This window comes from Calonectris borealis, chromosome 1 (assembly GCF_964195595.1).
Source record: "Calonectris borealis chromosome 1, bCalBor7.hap1.2, whole genome shotgun sequence".
Taxonomy (NCBI): Eukaryota; Metazoa; Chordata; class Aves; order Procellariiformes; family Procellariidae; genus Calonectris; species Calonectris borealis.
In genome coordinates this window covers 101,664,438-101,688,424 of record NC_134312.1, presented here as the reverse complement: position 1 = coordinate 101,688,424, position 23,987 = coordinate 101,664,438, and the positions used below count along the sequence as shown (strand labels likewise).

General features: G+C 37.7%; 1 protein-coding gene across 2 annotated transcripts; it reads right to left on the bottom strand.

The window, feature by feature from the left end:
• Nucleotides 1–1,368: 1,368 nt before the first annotated feature.
• On the bottom strand, nucleotides 1,369–23,979 carry ARL6 (ARF like GTPase 6). Of its 2 annotated transcripts, none has more exons than XM_075169545.1 (8): nucleotides 23,847–23,979; nucleotides 20,979–21,129; nucleotides 18,416–18,477; nucleotides 16,589–16,657; nucleotides 14,110–14,204; nucleotides 10,144–10,273; nucleotides 8,578–8,633; nucleotides 1,369–5,933 (listed from the first exon to the last, which is right to left on the bottom strand). In XM_075169545.1, the coding sequence occupies exons 2-8, from the start codon at nucleotides 21,099–21,101 to the stop codon at nucleotides 5,908–5,910; spliced, it is 561 nt and encodes a 186-aa protein (XP_075025646.1). In that variant the 5' UTR covers nucleotides 21,102–21,129; nucleotides 23,847–23,979; the 3' UTR covers nucleotides 1,369–5,907. The 2 variants fall into 2 exon arrangements, with proteins under 2 accessions (XP_075025646.1, XP_075025657.1); XM_075169556.1 differs by lacking the exon at nucleotides 23,847–23,979 and adding an exon at nucleotides 23,297–23,755.
• Nucleotides 23,980–23,987: the final 8 nt, after the last annotated feature.

Genomic DNA, 23,987 nt, shown 5'->3' with positions numbered 1-23,987 from the left:
AAGGCATCACCTTTCCCAGCAGAAACATTCTACCCTTGAGAAGAAACCCTTCATTCATCCTTACTCCTCTAAAGCAAGAATGTAACTACTGGCCAACAAAATCACTTGTTCACAGCCAAAGATGTTAAATCGGAACCAAGTTGCTTCCATGTAATCCATTGATATTGTAATAAATGATGAAAAAATTCTTGGAATATTGTTATCATTGAAAACAACATACACTTTCTCGTTCATTGAATCCATTTGTTACTTGTTACATCAATTTTTAGGCACTTTCCTTCCTGTTCAGTTTACGCTAATAAATGTTGGTGGATAAGATTAAAACATACAGAGGTTTACTTGCAGAGTGAGATTTTAAGACAAAAAAAAGCATTGCAAAGTTCTTCTCTAGTAACACCTTTAAACCTGTGTGATCATAAATACAGATGATGCCAGGAACAGCAATGATGTCTGACAGCCAATAACAACTCTTTTTACTCATGACTGCCTATTTTTCACAACCCACATTATGCCATTTCCTCTAAATTGGAAGTGTTACCACTTAATCCCTGTCTAATGGTTATATCCTTTATTAGTGGAATAAACTTTCCCAGTTCCGACTGGACCGTACTACAAACTTGTATTTGTACTAGATATTTCACTGGAATTATTCTTGGGGAACCTTGGCATCTGGAGACCTCTTGCCAAGTTCTGCTATTCTTTTACATGGTTTCAACTCCATGGTTTTAAAACTTTGGGATTGTTTCCCTCTTAAGTTTGTACAGGCATACCTACGCTAGCGCATTAGTTCAGGTCACGAGGGTACTTTAAAGATCATCCTCACTAACAGTGCTTTTGTTTACATCGCAAAGTAGGCTGGGAGTACACAAACTGAATTCTTTTTGGATGAAACTACACTGGAAAGCTCAGAGTGCTCCAACAACTATGAGGCACTCAGCCTGGAGGGCCGGAAAGGAGCCAGGCTGAAGGAAACTCAGAACCACACAGGCTGGGGACATCAGGTCCTCAGCACCAACTGTCTTGCTCTACACAAGCCATTTCCTGGGGCTTCTCGCCTTACTAGGGAGCCTGTGCTGCCAAGCATCCACTTCAATCACTTATCACTGTTACTTCATTGAGCCTAAAGAGGCTTGGGTTTCTTTAATATTCATTAGTATTAGCATGACTCTTACTTCAGCCCAAACAAACTTCTTCCACACATCCCAGTTCCCTTGATTTCTTACATCCTTTCCTTACTGCCTTTTCTTCCCTTTACTGAGAACTGTTAGGCAACTCTTCAGCAAACTAAATTTGGTCCAATAACTATCTTGCTAGGCCTACAATCTACTTACTGATCTCCAAAGACAAAGTTGTTTTTAAAAAGACTGCCTAACATGAAGTTTCTAAATTTATACTTCTTTTACAAAACAAGTTAACCTGATCTTCAAAGGTGCCCTCTGAATCACAGAGAAATTACTTACACTCCCTTGTGAGTTGGTGCCCGAGTAATACGATTGTAATACAATTAAGTTCATCTTCTGATAAACAATTTGTAAAACATAAGATCATTTAATGGTAGACAGGAGACATTAACAGCCTTGCTTTCATTTTAAGGATTGATTTTGAAAAAGGGTAGTGGGAGTGAGTTTCATGCTATCGTTAGAAAAGTGGAAGAAGTAAACATGGCTGATCCCACATGGTGAGATCCTGACATCCACTGGAAGAAAACAGTAGGTTATCACATATGCACGGTACTTCTGAGAACACAAACGTCATATGGCTAGAAATATTCAGCCAATTAAGTAGCAATCCAACTGACTGAACACTGGTAATTAATTATAAAGTGCTGCTTCACACCAACACAGATGCTTTCATGATGTAACTTACTGTGATAGGAACTACAGAGCCCCAGAACTAAAGTATGGTTACAGAATATTACTAAAAACACTTGGCATTTGTTGTAAGACAGCATTGTAAGTCCTGAATTCTGATTAGCTAGTACACATAATATTACTTTTGCATAGTAACAGTGCATTTTACAATTTAAGCGGTCAAGTCTGGGCTGTGCAATAATAATAAAAAAAGATCAGGGCATATCAAGCTAACCTTTCAAAGCAAACTTTCATGACCTTGAAAGAGGAGAATTGAAGCCTTTTCTCAGTAGTCCCCTTTTTTATTCCAGTCTTCTGTGACCTTCTCTCATTATCTATTTTGTTTCTCAAAAAAATCAACAGAGAAGTGAGCTGCAAAGTTTCACTAGCAGAGTACTCCGCAAAAGTTAAAAGGAGCAGACCAGAAAGTTTAGGAGCAAGATTTGTAAGGATTTCTGTGAAACAGAAATAAGGCAGGCCAGAAAGAAATGGATCACAGAAATTAATCATAAGGAGGGTGATTTCCCAAACAAGTAAAACTTAAAAAAAAAAAAACAAAAAAAAACCAAAAAAAAACCCACGAACTTTTAAGATTAAGATTAAACTGTATTTCTTGGCGTAAGAAATGTTTGCTTTTTAGGAACAAGTATTTCGAATCAATGTTAATTTTATTTCTTATTACTAACAAAATGTTATTTCCTAATTAGAGCTTCTAAGAGATGAGCTGCTTTCTGAGACAGAGGGTTGCACAGCTGTTTTAAGGAAGCACTGAAATGCAACATTACCATCCCACATATTACCACATCAGAATGCCTTCCTGTAGACAACTAAGCAGTGCAGCTGAGCTGTTACGTCTAGCCTTTCACAGCAGCTTATCTTTCTTATTAGTAAATAAAAAAACCCAAATATATTATAGTTAGAGGGCTGAGATTAAAAGAAGGATCCATTACATTTACATCCTAACACTTCAAACTGCACTTGCTTAACAGAAAATTGCCCAGGAGTCTTCAGGCCACGCAGACTCTCAGCATACCTGCAAGTAGCTACAGATTAAACACAAAGTTCCCATGGACTCATGTCCCAAGTACCAGAGAGACAAGGCTAGAAAGAATTAGGATTCACATGTTTACCTGATAGCCCCCACTGGGTAAAGAAGAGATGTAGAAGGCAACACTTCATGTGAGAATGACTGTCTCACCTATCAGCTGAAAATGCTATAGTCTTACGCATTACCAGGCATATTTTAAGGAAATTCATAAATAAGTAGGAAGGCAGTGTACTTAGTGCAGAGAACCAACAGCACATAACATCATGTGGGGTGTAAAGACCAAACTCAGTCTCTTTCAGTCACTGTATTGCCTTGCAAGTTCCCACTTAATGCATACACCTTTAGTAACATGGAGAAAAAAAAAGGGAATGTTCTGCAAGTCTCATTTAAACCGCCAAAGGAACTTGTCTGCTTTGTCTTGGAGCATCCAGGTAGAACTCATTACTCTAATTATTTTAACATCCTAAATATAATGGGAGAACAGCATTGAAGACTGACAGCCACCGAGCCCTCAGAAAACAACTCCAAAGAAGCCTTTTTGCACAGATGCATGAGGCTTTTGTGCAATATATGATCCTTGTGCCCAAATTCAACGTTATTAGAGCAACTCAAGGTGTAGCAACTGTGTATGTTAGGGACCTATGCCTGTACACACGGGGGAGAGAAGTGAACATGCAGACACCCCTCCAGTAGTTTTATTTATGTTTACAGAACGCTCACAAATGTTCTAAAAGTGAGAGACAAGTAATGGCTGAAGCAGTAACGGGGAAAAACAAAAAACAAACAACAACAAAAAAATCAAGCATTTGACTAACGGGAATGTCCCCATTCCCACTCCTTCCAACAGGTCTCCATCCAGCCCAGTGTCCTACGGTAGGAGAGGAACAGAAAGACCTGCTGAAGAAAGAAAACAAACCCCAAAAACCCAAGAAGGGGAACAATAATCAACATAAATAACTAACTACTGTTTTCAAAAAGGGCTTACTCACCACATCAGAATGCAAAAAGTAAAAGACAATAGGGTACTTTCCTCAGATTTGTGGCTGGAAGAACAATGCAGTAAGTTCAAACAGCTTCCCATGATAATAAAGGCAATATGTAAGATAAACATAGTGTAGTCCAACATAAACAAATAAAAATAATCAGAAAGCCATCAAGGTCCAGATTATTCAAGAAAGTCAGAAATGCAGATAGATTTTATGTAAGGACTTAAATTTTCTTTGGTAGAAAAAAAAAATAATGCCAGCTTAAAATTCAATGTTTCATTTAAATAAGCCATATAAAAGTGAACCAAAATAATTACAAAATACCTATACTCAGCAAAAGATGTTTCCAGCAAGTATTATTTTTGTTACAGTATTATCCAATGCAAAGTAAACCAGAAAATTATCTGCCCTGCAAGTCAGAGTTAGAAAAACATCTCAGAATTATATATTTTTCCTCCTTTGTATAGATATTTAGATTCAGAGTTGACAGAAGGCCAAAGGTGTCACAGAAAGAGACATGAAAGATAAATATTTTCAGAATTGTCAGAATTATAGCATCCTGTAAGAAAGATTTTTTACAGTAAAACTTAGTTCCTTCTAGCAAAGCAGGGGAGTTAAAATTAACTGTTTAATAATAACTGAAAGTACATGAAACTCTTCTACCATTTCAGGCAGGTCTCTTTGCTCCAAATATTCCTCTATTAAGTGAGCCCTAGAAGGCATGCTTACAGAACATTTGTGTGTTTTATATGATAATAAGGGGGAGGGGAAGCTTTTGCAAGACCTACATATTACATCTCCCACAGGAATCAGCAAATCACTCAGTTAAATAGAGTCTTCAGCATTCCCAGTGCCAGTCTGCTTGTTTCTTGGACAAGGGAGGACGGATTAAAGGGGAAGAGGTGGCATGACAAAAATAAAGTTCTTAGCATTGGCTTAACTTGTTACCTATGGTACATCTTTGAAGTCAGAAAGTTGATTAAAAATTATTCTTGAAAGTAAAACAGTTTTTATACACAACAGAAGTATAAGACACATTTCATATTAATGATCTAGTAAACTAGTGAACTGTCCCTTAACCGTGTTTCCAAAATATAACTTTCAACCATATGCTCCTTAAATATCTGGAAGAGCAGTCTAGTTTATTAGAAAGTGTAACAAATATATGCAATTAAAAGAAAAAGTTTGGCAAAGAGATACCATTTTATTACAGTATACAGTGCTATTTCCATTGGAAAATGGACAAACAAATTCCAAATGAAACTAACAGAAAAACAAAAGTCTCCAAGATGTAAAGACCACCAATGAACGTATTTAAGTTAAAAAACCAAACCATGACATGTTGTATATTTGAAGTTTTATTGATGGGAATGCAAATATAACCATGGCATATCACAAAAACAATTTATAACATTTCATTAAAAGCAGTTCCTTGAAAACATCTGCAATCATCTGTAACAAATACACTGAATATTTGAATCCTTGTATCTTAAATCAAAATATTACTCTAGAAGCCTATTGTAGATGGTTACTGAAAACCCAACATCAAACTTTACAATAAAAAAATTGCAGAAAACCCTAAAAATGGGCACCTAAAATCAGTAGGTATCTCATGCAGCTGTATTTCAGGAAGTGCTGATTATTCTCTCTCAGGAAAATAAATATTCCCACTTGGTCAAAAGGTGTCCCCCCAAAAAACAGAGGGGCATTTCCTGATGGCTAATTATCACCTAAAACTCAAATGAATGCAGATGTTTATTGTTAAACACAAATCCTTTTTAAAAATACGCTCTCCAGCATATCTTGTGACTACAAGATTCAATTTAATTCATCAATGTGCATACCTGAGGTGCTATGTTGTCTACATTCAGTTTTCCTGGAAGAGCTACTAAATGGAAACAAATCAACACAGTATATTTTAGCTGAACTGTTCATTTTCTTTAAATCATTCTTCCTTTCCAAGGAACTTGTAGACCTACTGACAAAGTTTGTAAAAGAACGCCATACATCTTTTATTTATCTCTCATGTCTTCGTTGCTTGGATCTGATCTGTTAATAAAAAGAAACAGCTAGTCTTAACACCAGATGAATTCTTGCTGTATTTTGCTTTTTGAAAACATAACTCAGTATTGTCCAGATTACAGAACTACACCAATAGATATTCTGGTGTAGTTACAAGAATGGGGGACAATGCAGTTAGAGTTGTTTTCAACTTGCTCTCTCATCCACTTCTGAAATTCCTCCGCAGCCAAGTTGTTTCCCCCGAATGTTGCTAATTACACAGGAAGACTCTTCTACATAATTCAATTTTTATCTTTTTCAGGTTTATAAGGTAACTTTCATGAGAATAAGGCCTGGAAGTTTACTTTATGAAATATGCATTTCAATTCCTTGTACACATTTCAGCTTCCACATAACTGAACATGAACTAACTCCCCAACAGCAAAGGATTAAAAATTTTTTTCTTGAATAACTCACATGAAAACTTCTTTGTTTACAGTAGCCACACTTCTCTATACAGCTGCCTCATTGCCACTTCTCAATTCACTTCAAACATTTCCTTAGTTGACAGAAATGTACTGCATCCCCATTACAAAATGGGGAAATCAGCACAATTTCCCCCACTAATAGGAAACATGAGCTGGCCTTAGGCTGTTGTGAGACAGGTTAGGTTTACCCTACTGATCATGTGTTGTTGCAATAGTAACCCCATTACAAAATAGGGAAATACGTAAACTCAGCCTTCGCTAGGGTAAAAAAGGCAAAACCTTCTTTCCCTGCCGCCCCAAATTTGTGAACTACCTGTAATGGGCCTGCAAAAGGTAACTAAGGAAAGCATGGCTGTTGACAAGAAGAACTGTGCATTCATTAACCATGTGTCGCTTCCTCCACTGAATTCTATGGCATCCACAGGCTGTGATTTAGGGACCACTATAACTTAGAGTTCTTCCAAATATTTCCATCTAGTGCTCTAGGAATGAGGAGGAGAATTGTAGTAAAAATTTGTTCTTGAAATACCAAAGTCTTCATCCATTAAAAGTATAACTGCCAAACTGCATGTGCTTAGGCAACAGTAGAGTTTAAACCCAACCCCTCTTAAGCTTTTGGGGACACTGAGTCAGGGAATAAAAGGAAATTTTTAGATAAAGCCCATCCATGAAGAATTTCAGCTCAGAAAATTAAGAAGTTTAACAATCCATGAGAAGTGAATAGCTATAAAGAGCTATGTAAGTAAGTGACAGCAGAAGCACCTGCTTACTGTGCTTAAAAATCTACATATACAACTTAAATATTTTGTCAGAAATTTGAGATCCTGTAAAGTAGCTTGAAGCTATGTACAAAACCATCAACTGAAAACTTGGATTGAAACTTCGAAGGTTCCTCAAAGATAAGCAGAGACCCTGAAAGTCACAGGAAAACTTTACAAAACATTACAAAACCTGAACTATGCCTGAAATTAGGAAAAAGTACGTGATTTGGAATCTGCCTCTATGATAATAGGATGCAGCAGTGAAGGAAACTCAGTAGTAAGATGCTGTTTCCCCACCACAGAACTCTTGCAGATGGTGGAGGATGTATCACTTCTTTTGTAGGGCAGTAAATCTCTTTGTAAAGACTATTTTTGGCTAGTATCCCTTTCTCTGAAAACATGACCAAATGTTTTTGTATTCTGTAATAGCACAGTAAAATAAAGCATCTCTTTCTAATTAGGAGTAAGGATTCTAAGTAGAAAGGATGGTCTGGTATCCATAGATAAACGGAGATATGTTAAATCGGGGACAGTGTTGGATATTATTTAGCTGCGTTTTGAAGAAAATGAGTTTCGTGGCACTGAGTCTGGAGCATCGCTGACATCTAGCGGCTGCCAGAGCACGGAACACGCCAGCACCGAGAAACCGTCTTGCACATTCAGATTATACTGTGCTACCTAATGCACTCGCAATGTAAGCAACATAAATTGGGGAGCTAAAATTAGAACAAGTCTACCAAACCAATACCAGACTTCACTATTCTATACATTTAGCAGTACACGGGAGGACAAAAGAGACCAGATCCTTACCGACACACAACAGAAGGATATACAGCATCCATACCAAGTTTGTAATTAAAAACGTGTATGTAACATATCATCTAATCTGGATCTGGTATTTTCTATGTAGTTACGAGTGTCTGCATATGCTATGATCATTATAATGCAAGCTCTTCTTATTTTGGCTCTAGATTAAAGAACTGAAGTTGAATAATCAAAACTAGTGTATTTGTCTGTGTACTTTGCTTATTTTTCTAGCCTGCTTATTCACCATTTCCTGACACATAACATTAAGTTATGTAAAACTGGGACAGGACAGTAAGAATAAATTAAAGAACAAACTGAACTACCAGAATAATAAATTGGAGTGCAGGGGCTGGTATTATTATTGTTTACAACAAAGTGTTAACACTGTTTGTAAGAGTATGCATTAATATTTCATAGTACACACTTTTGTCAGAGAAACTGACATGATCTTTTGTGTACGGTAAGGAGGTAAATGAAAGGCAAACGTGAGAGAGAGCATCAGTACTCACTGTGTAATTTGATCTGACAGCAGAAGTGGACAGAAAGAAAACAAAGGAAATAATAAAGAAAAAACCTTACAAAATGAAAAAGTTTAAACAGAATGAAAATAGAGCAAGAGAACTACAAATGATATACCTTGGAGCCAATCCACACCTTCTTGTAATCCTTCTCCTTTAAGAGCATCACTGGCACTGAAAGAAACAAATCAAATTATGAAAGCATTGTAAAATACCAGTTTTAGTGGAGTCATCACTACACTTGCAATTTACAGAATTGCAAAGTAGCATTAAGTACAGTTTACTTAAGTTTTCTTCACATGGAGAAGGCTGCTTCTCAAATGACATACTCTAGAGTACCTTCCCAATATGGAAGCACCATTTCAAGATGTGATCCATTTTAATTCCAGTTTCAAGGCAGAGGAATCATTCCTAGAACATGAGGGGTTCTGGAAAAGCTCTCACACAAGGCAGCCATGTTGTTCTGTGGCACCTCCACTTAAATAACTCCCCCCTCAGACTATGCTATAAAAGATGCTTACTACCTACAACAGCAGCGATGAATCATAGAATCATTTAGATTGGAAAAGACCTTTAAGATCATTGAGTCCAACCGTCACCCCACGCAGTTCCTATACACAGCGAGAATGTTGGAATACTGGAGGATGAAAGTATAGTGTGTACACACTTCATTGTGGCAGCAACCCTAGGAATGTCTGTTAATATATATTAATATCAAGCTACACTGAGAACAGTGTAAATCTACCTTTTGAATCACAGGGGTATACCTGTTTAAAGGCCCCTCATTCTTCAGCTTATGAAAACCAGCACAGCAGTGAATCTGTACTGTTACTGTGATTAGCTATAAAATTATCTTCCAAGGAGCTTGGGAATTCATCAGTGTAATTTCCGAGACAAAAAGCAGTGACCCCAAAACAACGCCCAGGTAATCAAGTTTAATATTAAAGGGTCTAAAATGAAAATTGTAGTTTTCAGCAGCATTTAGCTGCTAATTTAACTTTTATTTATAGTATCTGAGGACTTTAATAAGACAAAAAATCTAACTTCTATAAAACACTTCTGATAAAAGGAGCTTTTTTCCATGTGAACACTGGCACAAAATTCTTCTATTTATATGAAAGCTTACATCCTTCAGAAAGAAAAGACACTAACTCCTACAACTAAAAATCCCTTCAAACATTACACAGTACAAAGAGTACGGTGTCCCTCTGAATTCACATGAGAACAGTTTACTAAATGGCCTTTCAACAGTAGTTTACTAAAGCATCCACGGAGTGGAAAAAACCAACTCTAAAGGTTTTATTGTTGATACTCTGAAACCTGCAAGACAAACTAGCAGCAGCACTCTGATAACAATTCTACTCAATTTCCCAGCAAAAAATAATAGCAGCTATTCTTCTGATAAGAACACTGCTTTCTGATTTCACTAGAATTCCTCCATTTCATTATTTGGGTAACAGTTCTATTGTGAAAATTTTCAAGACACAGTCTACATGAATGCACTGTGCATTTAAAACAAGTTTCATAGCAAGTATTGTAATATTACTACTGTTTCCACGTGTGGCAGCACAGCATTTTATCTGGTTGATTTAATTTATGTTATATAATACTGAGTGGCATGATAGAGCTAAAATATGAATGTACAAAGTAACACCAATAAAAGGGTAGAAAAAGGGAAATTTACCAGATATGCCAGGGCTTGTCTTTGATGTTTTCTAATGACAGTAACTGAGATACTTTCACAGATGATATTGCATCCCTGAGGTCCATCTTGTTAGCAAAGAAGAGAATAGGCAGTCGACGGTGCTTAATATCTAGGCATGAGCAGAAATAGAACTATCATGACATTATGCAACACTTATTAAGCTCTACATGTAATAAGCTACGAACCATACAGGAAGATACTTTGCTCACCTGTAACTGCAATTCTCTGAAGGTTGTATCCTACCAAGACGCACACTGTTGGGTCACATGGCCTCTGATGCATGCTTCAAGAATGCTCACAAACTTTCTGGCAGGCTTTGGGATCTTCCACCCCCTCTCCCCCTACCTCATACATATATTTAAAGCTGTAGGTATAAATTGCTGGTGAAGCTGAGGAATAGGAGATCAAATAACTGCCTACAAATACTACACATCTCTGCTTAGTGAGGACTGGGTGTGTAAAATGGAGAGAAAAATGATTTGTGTTCATTCATAACCTCACAATAGTTGCATAAGAGTAGTCTGAATTATTCTTTAGCATCCTGGAGAGCATCCATGACTTCATAAAATTCATAAAATAGGGAAAAAATGCACATGTCTGGACATCCCTTATCCTTCACTTGAAGGAGGACTTCTTCTCCAGAAGCTCTTCTCAGCTAGCAGTGAGAACTACAGACCAAACCAAGTACACTGGCTGGCAATTTCTGGCATACTTACACATTCAAAAGCATAAGCCTCGCTGATTACCACAAAAGACTAGAGAGTCATTAGAAGGAAACAAAGTATACTCTCTTCAACCTGACAGATGTAAAACCGCCAAAAAATTACTAGCACCAAGACTAACTCTAAGAATTTTTCACATTATTTAAACAAAGAATGAATTACAGGATTAGAGAAAATCTAGGTTTGAGTCTATCAATCAATTCTTGATGGGAAAAGAACTTGAAACCGCCCCCTATGATGAAAATTGCTATACAGGCTCTTTTTAAAATAGTAAAAAGAAAAGGTTATTTCACACAGGAAACAAGCTAAGGATTTATTTAAAAACTTCAAACATAAGCGAGCTGCCCCTGCGGGGGGGATGGGGACAAGGGACCAAAAAAAACCCCAAAAGCCAACAAACTGTCAATGCTGAAGTGGTTTGAACCTTCCTAATTACATTCTTTTCAAACCCCCTACTGAACCTTTCCACAAAATCAGTGGAGATAACACTCTCTATCCATACTCAGAGATCATGAGTGCTGACCAAAACACTAACAATTTTCACGCCTATTTATCCTATCTGGAGCTATTTTTTCCTCTGATATCCTCTAACACAAATCAAAGGCCTCAAAATACAAGCACAGAGTATCATTAAATCTCTGTTTTGATTCCATAGTTGAACAGCTTTTGTGTCTCCTGATTGAAACTTCTTCATTAATCTATAGTATAATTAAATGAACCCTGGCACCCACAGGTTGCAAGTTATGGATAAATTAAAACAACAGAAATTAGTTGACATCACATATGCAAATAGCCAAGTTAATCAAGGAATTTTCAGTGTTTTTTTAAAGCAATTAAAAGAGGGCACAACCTACCCACATAGTCTTATAAAGGTAGATTTAAAGATGTTTGCTAAATAAAGTGGTGGTCGCAGAAATTTACATTATTTCCTACCTTATGACATTGTTTCCTACTCTGCAGTATTTCCCCCCCCCACTTTTTACAGTTATTAATGGAAAGCTAACATTTTCTAGTTGCAAGTAGTTATGAGTTAACGCATTAAAAAAAAATCCCAGACACTAGATAAGTGTGGTATGTAATTTTATACAAAGAATTTCAAATTTACAGGAATTTCAGTTTATTTTAGAAGCATGTGCTGGAGGTCAAGTGACCCAAGAGTCAATATCTAAAACAAGTAATCTACAGACTACCATCTTGCAAAATGCTGAAGAATGAAGTCTGATTAAAAAAAAAAACAAAAAACAGTGATCATAAAACAAGCTGTTACTTGTGGAGTGCATTGTCCATTTATGTAAGTAAAAATAATTTATAGTTCTGATTCACAAAACAGTCCCAGCTAGTACAACTTTTAACCCCGTTAATGCTTCACAGCACACATTCCCTTTCACCTGACAACCTCAGGCAAAATCTGGCAAAAAGAGGGGGAACTGTTTTACTGAAGGATTGCTAAGATTTTCAGAGACAGGAATTGATTCAAGGTTTTTACCCTGCATCCACTTAAACCTTAAGTAAACATGTACATTTAAACCACTCCAGAGGCAGAAGCATAGATGGGGAGAAAGTAGGGTATGCAGAAAGAAAAGCAGAACAGCAATACAAATAGAAATATTGATATAGTAAAACAGTTATATATTGATTCAGTTAACAGCTACTTTTATCAAACATTACTACTAGAAGAACTTTTTATTCTCTTTGCTTCTCTTAGATGTGACCTATCAAAATCCGAAACGACAAAACAGGAACACTGCTGCTGCATTTGAGCTGAGCTGCTCCAAGGCAGAAATACAAAACTGCCCTTCCCTGATTCTAGGGAATGTACTAAGTGGCCAGAGCCATGGTCTGTCAGAACTAGAAGACACAAACACACCAACAACTGAACAGTGCTGACCTGCTAGATCAGCGTTAATAACCTATTCATGCCTAAATGAAAAGCCCCACCTAAGCTTGCATCTCCTCAGTCTTAACATTTTCACTCTTTTGCCGTCTAATAAACTAGTAACTTATTACAGCAGTCTTTACCTCCCACCCTTGGTCCTATGTGGTTTCCATTTTACCAATGGAATTGCCTTGTACTACCTGTGCTTAATACCTGCTTTGGTACAAAGTTCCCTGGCCTCTATGTAATCCACCTGCAGCCTTCGGTTCACCTCATCCTCCCCTTTGACCTTTGCAAGACTGTCTTTTCAGTGTCTGCATTTGAAGTGGCCCATATCCTTGAACATGAAATTAAGAAGGCCCAGTCAGCTCACACACACTCAGCTACAGCATCTTTGTTCATTAACTAATGTATTATATGCAGTCTTCACGGAAAATAAAATCATAGTAACATAATTGCCACTATCACATACTACTTTTCTCGGTTAGAAATGCAAGTCAGCTTCTCCTTTCTTACTTTCGGCATGGTAACCCCACAAGTTAAGGCTCTACCAGCTTAATAAATAAATAAGAAATTACAGGATTATTTCACTTCTAAATTTCCTACCTGTAGTTTCATAATCTGGTTCGTCAGAGCAACTACCTAAAGTGCTGAAAGTCAAAATTGCATATTGCTTACAAAAACATTCCAGTAATGTTGCGTATACAGAAGGGCGAAGAAGCGAAGAATTGACCGATCTCAGAACTTAATTAAAAAAGTGTAGCCTCATGTATAAAAACAAAACAAACAAACAAAAACCCTAAAACCAACCCCCCAATCATGAGTCCTCTCATATTCTCTTCCATCCCATATGTCCTTTTATAGGCAATTGAAACTGAGTAGTATAATTATCCCTCCTTATTTCTGGCTAAAGCATAATAATAATAATAATAAAAAAGATTATGAAGATGAAAAAAAATAAATTAAAAGTTACATCAGAGGAATTAGCTGTCTTAATGGAAAAATCCAGACAGGAAGATACTTTTTTGTATGTGTTCACCATCACATACATGTTCTCCAGCTTCCAAAGGGTCAAAGTCTGTTCTTCCTCAGAACAATCCAATTTTTGATCTATATTGATTACTAAGACCAATCCAACTCAGAATAGCCAACTGAAGTATGATCAGTTTGTAAATATGAATAGGTATAAAGAATCCCCCCAAACTTATTGAAGACTATTATTGTTCTAGTATTCATGAATGGCTAAAATATTTGCAAAGTACTCAGAATGCAGAATGTGTCAGATAAGGGCTTTTCTTAAGACAACATAACAAATATGGAGACAGAAGGGGAAAAAAGCCTCCTCACCTGGATGATTCAGAAGGGTGTCAAGTTCTTCCTTGGCCACAACCATTCTTAATTTGTCACTGCTATCAATGACAAAAATAATGGCTTGGCCTTCTCTGCATAACATAAAAAGAGCAAAGAGGCAAATTATAGATTCTCTTAAACTGTGATTAAGAAAAGGCTTCAGAAGAAACACCAAAAAAAAAAGCTAACAAACCTGATTTTTTTTTTCCTCTAATTTTTGTTGTTATGTACCATTAACATTTGAATCCAGCCTTATTTTTGAAATTCAATCTTTTGGTAACCTGCATAATTTTTTGAGACATGAGGTTGTTAGCTGCGTGACTCATACAAGGTTCAGTCTACACAGACCCTTCAGAAAAGCTTGATTTCACTACTGAGGCTGAAAAATGAACTCTGAAAATGTAACCAACTGCTATTCTGACAGGGTGGTCATACAAAGAAAATCTCAAGACAGGTTTTTGTAGAAATTCTTTATTTCCTACACTGAAACAAGTTTATTTAGAGAAAGGTCAATTACCTGTTTAGAAAAAACTGTGTGTCCACAGCTGTTTAACAACTAGGCATATGCAGATTAATTTAACTTTCACAAAAGTCTGCATAAACAGGATCTTTCTTTTGTTTTGAGTAACAGGTAAAAACTTTCAACTATTATCATTAAGACATTTTGCTGGCAATATGACCACAGTCACAACATACATACAACTATTCAACTCATTATTTCAGGATTTTACTGGTATTTTATGACTTGATGTTCCATTTATTGAAACTTATTTGAAAGCAAAATAAAGTCTGACCAATTCAGATGAACAGTTATAAACACCCACAAAAAGTATTTTTAATTTACATTTTAATGTAATATTCACTTCTCCTTCGTTTTACATTTCTCTGAGAGACGGATACATTCTTCACCCCCCAGCACCATCTACCTTCATATTTTGATAAGAAACAGTCCTAGACCTACTGAAAACCAGAAATGACTTGATAAGCCTAAGATCATATGAGAAGGCCCATTCTTTACTGGAGTACAGAACTTTAACAGCAAATAAAGCTTTTGTCTATTAGCTGAAAATGCCTAAGTAATTTTTATGAGCATACAGTATTTTTCTAGAGGAATCAGAGTCCTAGCATGTATTTACTACAAAAAAATAACTTCACAAACAAGGAACAGTAATAGGGACACAACATGAGTTTACATATATTTAAGACAAGTGTAGTTTGAGGACATCTTAGAAGATAGTTTCAAGCCAAATAGAAGAAAAGGGCAAGCTTCAAGTACTCTGAAGCAACTACTTAGACACTTGATCAGATTTGATTGCCATTTTGCAATTCTTGCAAAATTAGATCTTGCTTAACTTTATAAACTGAATAGCACATTATTATTTTTATATCCTTAGAAGTTAATCTTAAATATGTGACTGCTGCACTGCATCAGGAACAGATACAAATGCGCATTTCATTGTCAGCATTACCTAAGAAACTCCCTTACTGCTATGATGAAAAAAGCCATTTATGGCACACAAGGGAAAAGTTACTGCATTAAATACGGCAGTCAGAAAAATTATTTGCTTATGAAGCACTCAGCTAGCATTTTAAGAGCAGCCTAAAGGCATCAGTTATTGAAATCCGAAAGATTTGGGAGACACTGATCTAACACTCTTCAACAGTGAACATCTTCTACCCACACAGCAAGTTTTCAAATTGCTAACGCATATTTTGCACAGAAAGGAGATGAAGTGTTAATCCTCAATTAAAGAATACTTTAAGCTCTATCACATTAAATATTAATATTTAATCAATATTATAATATTCAGGATTTCTCCGTTCTATTTGTCCAAGCTATTTCTGTGTGGTTTACTACTGTTCACCATATTTAGATCAGCATCAGGTATTACAGAATAACAATGAGACAACATAAATGAAGATTCAAGTTTCATTAGAAGCTAGAAAAACAGAAAATGGTGTCTATTACTAATAAAGCAATATCATAGTGTTATAAAGTACAGTGAATATCCTGCTTAATAAATAACATCTAAGAATACTTGGTCAAGTTCTTAGTTACATGTGCCTCATTCTCTGAGGTTAAATTCCCTCACCTCTAAAAACCTCAGCCATCAGGCAGTATCTTTTGGGTCTTAAGTCACTTACTTACAGAAGAACAGAAAAATAGGAAACCTAACTCATCTTGGTGCTTTCTTACAGGACTGGTTTACAGGTTTCAACATTTAAATCCCATCTCTAGTATGCTCCCCCAATCTTTGAGTCAACAAGATGTCCCCTGATTAATTGCATATAAAAATTTTCATTTTTTAGAACAGAAAGGTAAGCTGTATTTATCCAAAATGACCTTCTGTCAAACACCAGGTCTAAGTCTTCTCTGAATCATTTCTAACCACTAGATATTATCATACTTGTGTTTAAATAATGTACACGACAGCTAATATGAACAGCAATGCTTAAAAATAAATGATAGGCTTACTTGTAGTAATGTTCCCAGAGGTTTCTGTATCTCCCTTGACCTGACATATCAAACACTGTGAAAGACAAACTGCAAAGAAAAGAAGTGTATGAGGCACAGAAACAAATAACAAAACCCAAACCCAAACTATTTTCTTTGCTACCCTCACAGAAAAAAGCCAGATCAACTTGAATCCTAATAACTGAGAAAGATTCCCGACGGAACTCTGGTTACTCTGCCTTCAAACTATCCTACCCAGTTTTGCGGTCTTATTATAGAAATATTTCACAATGGAAAACGTGTGTGTTTATTCTCTGAATAAAAGAACTAAACCAATTATAAAAAGTTACATCAAGTACAAAATAAGCTCCCATTCAGCCTCTCTTTCTATCACATTAGTATTGAATAATGTTTATAATGTTGAGTAAATGAAATTCAGATGAGCCATGACTTAAAATCCACAGCCCATCTTAAATTCTATCCCGAGACAGGCACCAATAACATCCAAAGGCTTCTGTACGCAAAATAAAAGGCTTTAAAAAAAAAATTCCACCTTCAGAAAAAAATCACATTGTGTTAATAACAGGTTACCTCAGGTGACCAAGCTACAAAGGGTAGTTTTCGCAACTTTGAGATTTCATCCGAACGCTAAATACAGCAAGTCAACTTAAAGAACATTACAAAAAATTCTGATCCACTCCTGAAATGTCTACAGAGGCAACATTGACTTCCGTATTAGGCTTTCCTGTTTTGGATAGTCCCAAATAGCTCCCTGAGTGGAAGCCACACCAAAATGAGGAGGTTTAGAAAAGGAAGCTCTCCAAACATCCTTCTCACTCTGAATCCAGACATCATCTGATTCTAGACTAGCTGCTCTGCCATGTATAAACTTATTAGCAACCCCTAAACAATGTTTTGATTGTAATATTAGATTAAGGAGGTTTTGGGGTGGAGGTAGGTTGTGGGTTTGTTTGTTTTTTTGGTTTTTGGTGTATTTGCAGGTCATCTCTCCTACTACAGGATCATAATAAAGGAAAGCAATATAAATCGATTTACGTTCTCACACAGCCAAACCCCAAACCTGTCTTATGGGCTTTACTTAGACAGAATACAGTTATTGAGCCTCCTATAAAAATATGAAACCTATCAGTCCCACACATCAGTTCAAGGAATAAACAATTTTCTTGCAGATCTCTCATCCAGTGGAGCATGCTGCTTGATTTGAAGACTAACTGCACCCATTAAAAATACACTGTGAAGGCTACAGAATAATAAAATAATATCTAATGAGGTTACCTCCTTGAAGTATCTTTGTCTCACGACATTCCTTTTCTAAATCTTAGCTTTCACTCAACTAATGATTTCTTCCTCCTTTTCTTGACCTTTGCCCCACCATCTTTACATTGCTAACGCTGTAGCCACCATTTTTCATTTAATGAGATTAAACTGCAATCTCTTCCGAGTCCATCCAGTGAGAGTGCTTAATGGAATATAGGTTACCATCTAAGCAACTGTCTCTCCTCAAGTCTGTAACAGTGCCCTGTTCTGAAATTCTTAAGAAATCAGATGCTTATACACAGCATTGCAAAAAACTTTTTTCCTTCCCTGCCCCTCCCGCCTCCCCCACCGCCCAGTTTTATAGCAGCACAGAACATACAATATATTCTAACACTGTCAGTCCTGCATCATGATTAGGACCCCTGGGTACTACAACGTTTCAGCAAAACTGCATGTCATATCATTACACCACCACACATTATACTCAGTTACATCCCACTGAAAGAGGTAATTAAGTGCAACTATTGCATATTATTACCGCTAAATGGAGAAAATGAAAGAAACTACTACCTCGATGTCTTGAATTTCTCTATACTGAATCCTATTGTTGGAACAATGTCCTGAGTTTGAGCCTTTAAAGGAAAGAAAGTGTAAATTTTACAATCAAGTTAGGAAATGTAAATATTGAAATATATTTGAAACATGAATACATTACAGATCTATTTTTCCCCAAACTGTGCAATACAAAAACTTTCTACAAATCCAGATACTTTATATTAAAAAAGTTCCCAGAAAAGTACAGTAATTCAAAATCAAGGTTTTGTATTTTCTAGGAAATACAGTGAATGCTACTGGATAAGAGCATTGAAGAAATTTTAGCCTCAAGAGTGAGATTCCACCCTTTACATTAGTCTGCGTGTACACATATGTGTGGATATTACCTATGAAATAAATAGGAGATAGGTTAACATGGAAGATAAGAGGTTGAAGATTATGACTGAGGTCAAGGTTCACAATATTTGTGCACTTTGGAAATCACAATGTCAACCCAAACAAGTCTGCACAATACCCCAAGCCTCTTAGATAAGAGGGTTTAGTTCTATCAAGATATTAGACTGGCCGTACTCCCAGCTTCTATCCACAGGCTGGAGGAATCCATCTGACATTGGGAATTATACAGCAGACATTACACAATGGCCTAACCAGAGTTCTATCCAAACTACTAGACCGCTGGAAGAAATCACCATTTACCACAGAGGAATGGCCAAAACAACGTATTATTAATAGATCCGTCTGACAACCAGCCATAACCTTGGCTGCTGAGCTAGCCAAGGAACCTATCAGCTAAGTTGGTACAACAGAATAGCTCCTTTAAGAAGCATCAATACCGAGGAGGGAGAAAGGTCACATTCCTTGGATTACAGAGCTGTCTGAGAAAGTGACATGCAATCCTTTTACATACTTTCTAGAGCCCCTTATTAACAACACTATCTATAAGCAGTTGACTCCTCGAATACAACTGAAGCAAGCTTAGCTTGTTCACCTGCAGCTTCATTATGAAAATGGCATTCCACCATCATAACAGTTTAGTTAACAGTTCCTGTCACCAAGGAAAAATTTGTGCAGAGTAGAAGGTGTTATTTCTTTAACATTTATTTCAAATGTATTTATCAGGCCCAGAAGAAACAACTGCAAACAGATGGAGAAACACGTGTATTTGCCAGATACCTAATATATTGCTCCTAGGGCAAAATAGCAGTTGTTCTTAAGAAGACTGGGTTGATCCAGAGCTCTAAATCATCTGTCCATTGAACTTACTAAAAATAAACGATTTTATCAAGTCTGATCTAATGACTTTTGTTGCACCTTAGAGAATTTGTCATGTCTTGCAAGGATAGGCCTTAACACAAGTTGCATGCAAAGCTACCCTCCTAAAGCATCACATTAAATGAAGACATTCAGAAACAAATTCTCATTACACGATTTACAGTAAAGCAAACAAATTCTATTTATTCTACTTGTGTAATTCCCTTGGGACCTTCTCTAATATTTATTATTGTGATAAAACTTGAAGTCTGCGTTCAACTCTAGTTAGGAATCCTTTACTGCTTAAGGCATGACATAAAAATCCTGCTACAATAAAGGTCTCAAAAATTACATAAATATAAAATTTGCCTGGTACAAATTGTAGCATTTCCCCCAAACGACTGGCAGCAGATAGTAAGCAGTTTATAGTCTTTGTTTATAAATCTATTTAATTTTCAGTGGAAAAATAATTGCCAGGAATGGAAGAGTAGCAGACTCTTTACCATGTTACATTTTTTTAAACGATGTCCAGTGGTACTCTTCAGGGAAAGTTCAATGGAAATTAAAACACAAAAGCTGTGTCCCAACATAAACAGCAGAAATCATGGTTTCCCAGATGCATATAACCAAGATGCACGAGCCTCTGGCTTTGAACATGCCTACCAAAATTCATCTATTTCTATTCCATAAACATACCTAGAAACAAGGTAATCCTACTTTAAATTTTGCTCAGAATACTATGCACTCTGAAACACTTTTCACTGGATGAACGAACTGCAAGGATAAATGCCACTTATTTTGAAAGTTATTCTGCTTTAAAAATGCTGAAGTCAACACTAAGTGTGCATCTGCACATTATTTCCTATTTTATTATTTATTATATACTTATTATTTCTCAGGAAGCAATTAAAATAAACATGATAAATGTAGACAAGCACAAGTTGTTATACAACTGTATTAATCCCAAATGTTTGACACATCACTCTTAACTGCAATCCTGTAGCAATTATTTAAGTGACTTAAGAAAACTGTTTCAGATCCTGATTTCAGCCATCATTTCAGCCCTTTCTTATTGGGTGATCTTAGAAAAAATGTGCCACATTAACAGTATTTTTTGGGAAACGTTTTTATAATATGCACGTTGATGCTTACATTTAGTTTTAGTTAGTTGGAAACTCTTAAAATGTATTTGTTCCACTGTACTAAATCAAAAAGCTCTTCACATCTTCTCCATGGTCACATTTAGTATAACAGCATGCAAAACCAGTTTAAACAAACATCAACTCTGCAGTAAAAACATCAGCAGTGAACTAAGTAGGCTACTTACATTTGAAGGTTTAAGTTTATTTATGATCGTTGTTTTGCCGCTATTGTCCAAGCCAAGGCACAAAACGTGAACCTCCTTTTTCTTCAGCCCAAGCCATCCCGCTAGCTTGTCAAACAATCCCATAATTCTGGCTCAAATACACAGGGATCACCTGTTGTTCAGAAAATCAGAGAAGGAAATAGCTGTTGGAAAAACGTTGCATGCACAGCAGCACTAGCACAGTAGGTGGGCATGTGGCTAAGCAGTCCTTAAACTTTTAAAAGGACAGTGTGAATAAGACACTATACAAACACTGTCACAGCAGGTTTGCTTGGTATACTAAGCAAATGGAGTGTAAGCTGATTATAGTGAAGAAGCCTTGATACTAAAGTAGACTGGCCGTTTATAGCCCTGTCGATATAACGCAATGTCCTTGATTCACTGGGTAGCAATTTTGCCATCATTTTGAGCAGTCCAAATAGGAGCACAACTGCAACGCCTCCTTACCTTCCACCAAATTGAAAAAAAAGGAAGACCATTACATTTTACTTCAAATTGTCAGTAGTCCAGTCAGTCGTCATAATTTAGACAACAGAGCAAAACAATACTTCCCTTCTTCAGCACCTGCTACATAATTTTCTGAACCCTGAAGTAAATAAAGAGCCCTCTGTCAATTCAATTCAAACTCTAATTGTAACAGGCTTTGCCAATATTAACATGTATAAATTAGGAACTCATTCACTACAAATAAAAACTGATTTATAATAGAGCCAACAGACATGAAGCCAGACACCATAACGTTCACCCACACACCCGGTAGATGCCAAACTCCTACTCCTGCTCAGACACTGATTGAAGTTACCTGGCAGTAGCATATTCGAAGGAGCTCAAATCACATGTTCCCTTGCGGTACCTGGCTGAACATACTTTGCAAAGAGGATAACCCCTGCCTACCCTGAATGAATTCCACTAAGAATAATTTCAGCAATCAAACAGCTGAAATATTTGTGATGCACTCAATAATAAAGCATTTAATCAATGCCAGAGGAATTCTGTGGAGTGGTGAAGGCTGTTTTTTCTCTCAATAAAGAAAAAACACACAGCACAGAACAACTCAGATTGCGATCTTAATTCCCCCAGAAAATCATGGCAGGAGGAGGAAGAGGAAAAAACATCAATGACAAGTATTTGGTCTCCCTTCTTCACTAACTGATTACAAAATGATAACTGCATTTTAGTAGAAATAATTTTAAAATCTTTTAATTTAATGATGTCACATCAGCCATCACCTTTGTTGACAGTATGATTTTTTTTTTTAAAGTCCGATCCTTTTTAAAGCTTTATCTAGTGCATTTTGATTCAAGACTTAGTAGTAATCTACAGAGTGGCTATGTGTGTAACTGCTATACACAGTTGTCACCAGATTAAACAAGCCCAACGTTAGTTATAGCAATTCCCTGAAAGAAAAAAACATAATGATTTTTCTTCTAACTCCCTTTATTTTATGCCCCACTCCTTTTTTTGATATACATACAACTCTGAAAGCAGATTAAGGCTTACTGTTTATTACCAAATTAACCTAACAAAAGCCTCCTCCAAAACACATTAGTGTCTAGTCAATCAAGAGCCTTATCTATATATTCTAGACAATAATGTCCAAAAAAATACCTTGCAGGTACTCTTAAAATGGAAAAGGAGAAGATGCAAACACTTAAAAGACACTTTTAGAGCTACACTTTTAAACCCAAAAGCCTAAATATACTTTCTTCGACAACAGTTCCTTGCAACATTTTAATTATAGCCATTTTTCCTAGCAGTTTTTCAAACAGTTGGCAAAGTCATTATTTAAGAATACAACGGGGAAAAAATATACCCTTGACTTCTTGCCCTGCCCCTTTTCTCCCATTCTTTTCCTCAGATGTGAGGAGTTACAGCAGTTACAGCTGGCACAGGTTCCTTTTTTTGCCTGCTGACATTTAGCCCACAATGCTATACAGCGTACGTTAGACACGTCCTAAAATTATTTAAGATAGAGCTCGGTCCAGGAACTTGTTATCAAACTCCATAAACCTTTATCAAGAACTGTAAGCGTGTCTGAGGCACCAGGGATTAACATTCGTTGTAACCGGCCATGTAAAGCCTTCAGAGAAGCAGTGCCTCGCTGCTAGGACGCAGAGCCCGGTGAGCCGCACAGCTCCGCCGGCGCTCCCCTGAGAGACGCCCGGGCAGGCACAGCCACCTCGCTCCGGCGGCTGCCGAGCAAGAAGGCATCGCAACCCGCTACTCCGATTACCAGCACGCTAAGCTGAAAGCCACAAGCCGCAGCGTGCTATACGCACCGCGCTTCTGAGGGGATCAGAGCAGGCGGCCTGCACAGGTCCCTTCCAAACTGAACGACACTAGAAGTCCATTTAATTCACGTGGGTTACTCAAATGTAAACGCCGAGATACCAAGGCCGCCCACAGGAGGCCCTTGCAGATTAGTATCATTTAAAACTCTGCCTATAGCTCCTTTTTTTTGGCAAGATCCCCGACTCCCACCACACTCGGGGTGAGCCAGGGCCCAGCACGCCCCCAGCAGCGCCCAGGGCCGGAGCCGGGAAGCCCCTGGGCGGCCGGGATCGCGGCCAGGCTGCTCGGCGCTGCCAGGAGGACGGGACTTCCCTTCCCGCCGCCCAGCCGCCCTCAGCAGCTCGCCTCGCAGCGGGTGCTCCGGCCCCGAGCCGCCCCGGGCAGGGCCGCCCCCGGGTGCCGCGGCAACAGGCAGCGGGTGCGAGTCCCCTCACCCAGGGCGGGACGGAGGGCCCCGTGCCGGTGGGGCAGGGCTGCCCGCCCACGCCACCCCACAGGAGACCGGGCTCCCGCCCTCCCCGCGGCCGCAGCACAGACCTCGGCCCGCGAGATGTCGGCCGGGCCCGGCCGCCACCAGCTGCCGCCGCTCGCGCCGTTGCCGAGGAAACCGCCGCACCGCCCCCGCCAATCCCTTCCCCGGCGAGGCCGCGCCCCGCCTCCCGCGCGCTCCGCAGCAGC

Bases quoted from the DNA above. Each gene is read 5' to 3' on its own strand.
- ARL6 (XM_075169545.1), bottom strand. From the start codon at position 21,101: ATGGGATTGTTTGACAAGCTAGCGGGATGGCTTGGGCTGAAGAAAAAG. The intron at 16,658-18,415 runs GTAGTAGTTTCT...TTTTCTTTGCAG, and splicing joins GAGAAATTCAAGACATCGAG to TTTGTCTTTCACAGTGTTTG. The intron at 14,205-16,588 runs GTAAGCCTATCA...TATGTTATGCAG, and splicing joins CTCTGGGAACATTACTACAA to AGAAGGCCAAGCCATTATTT.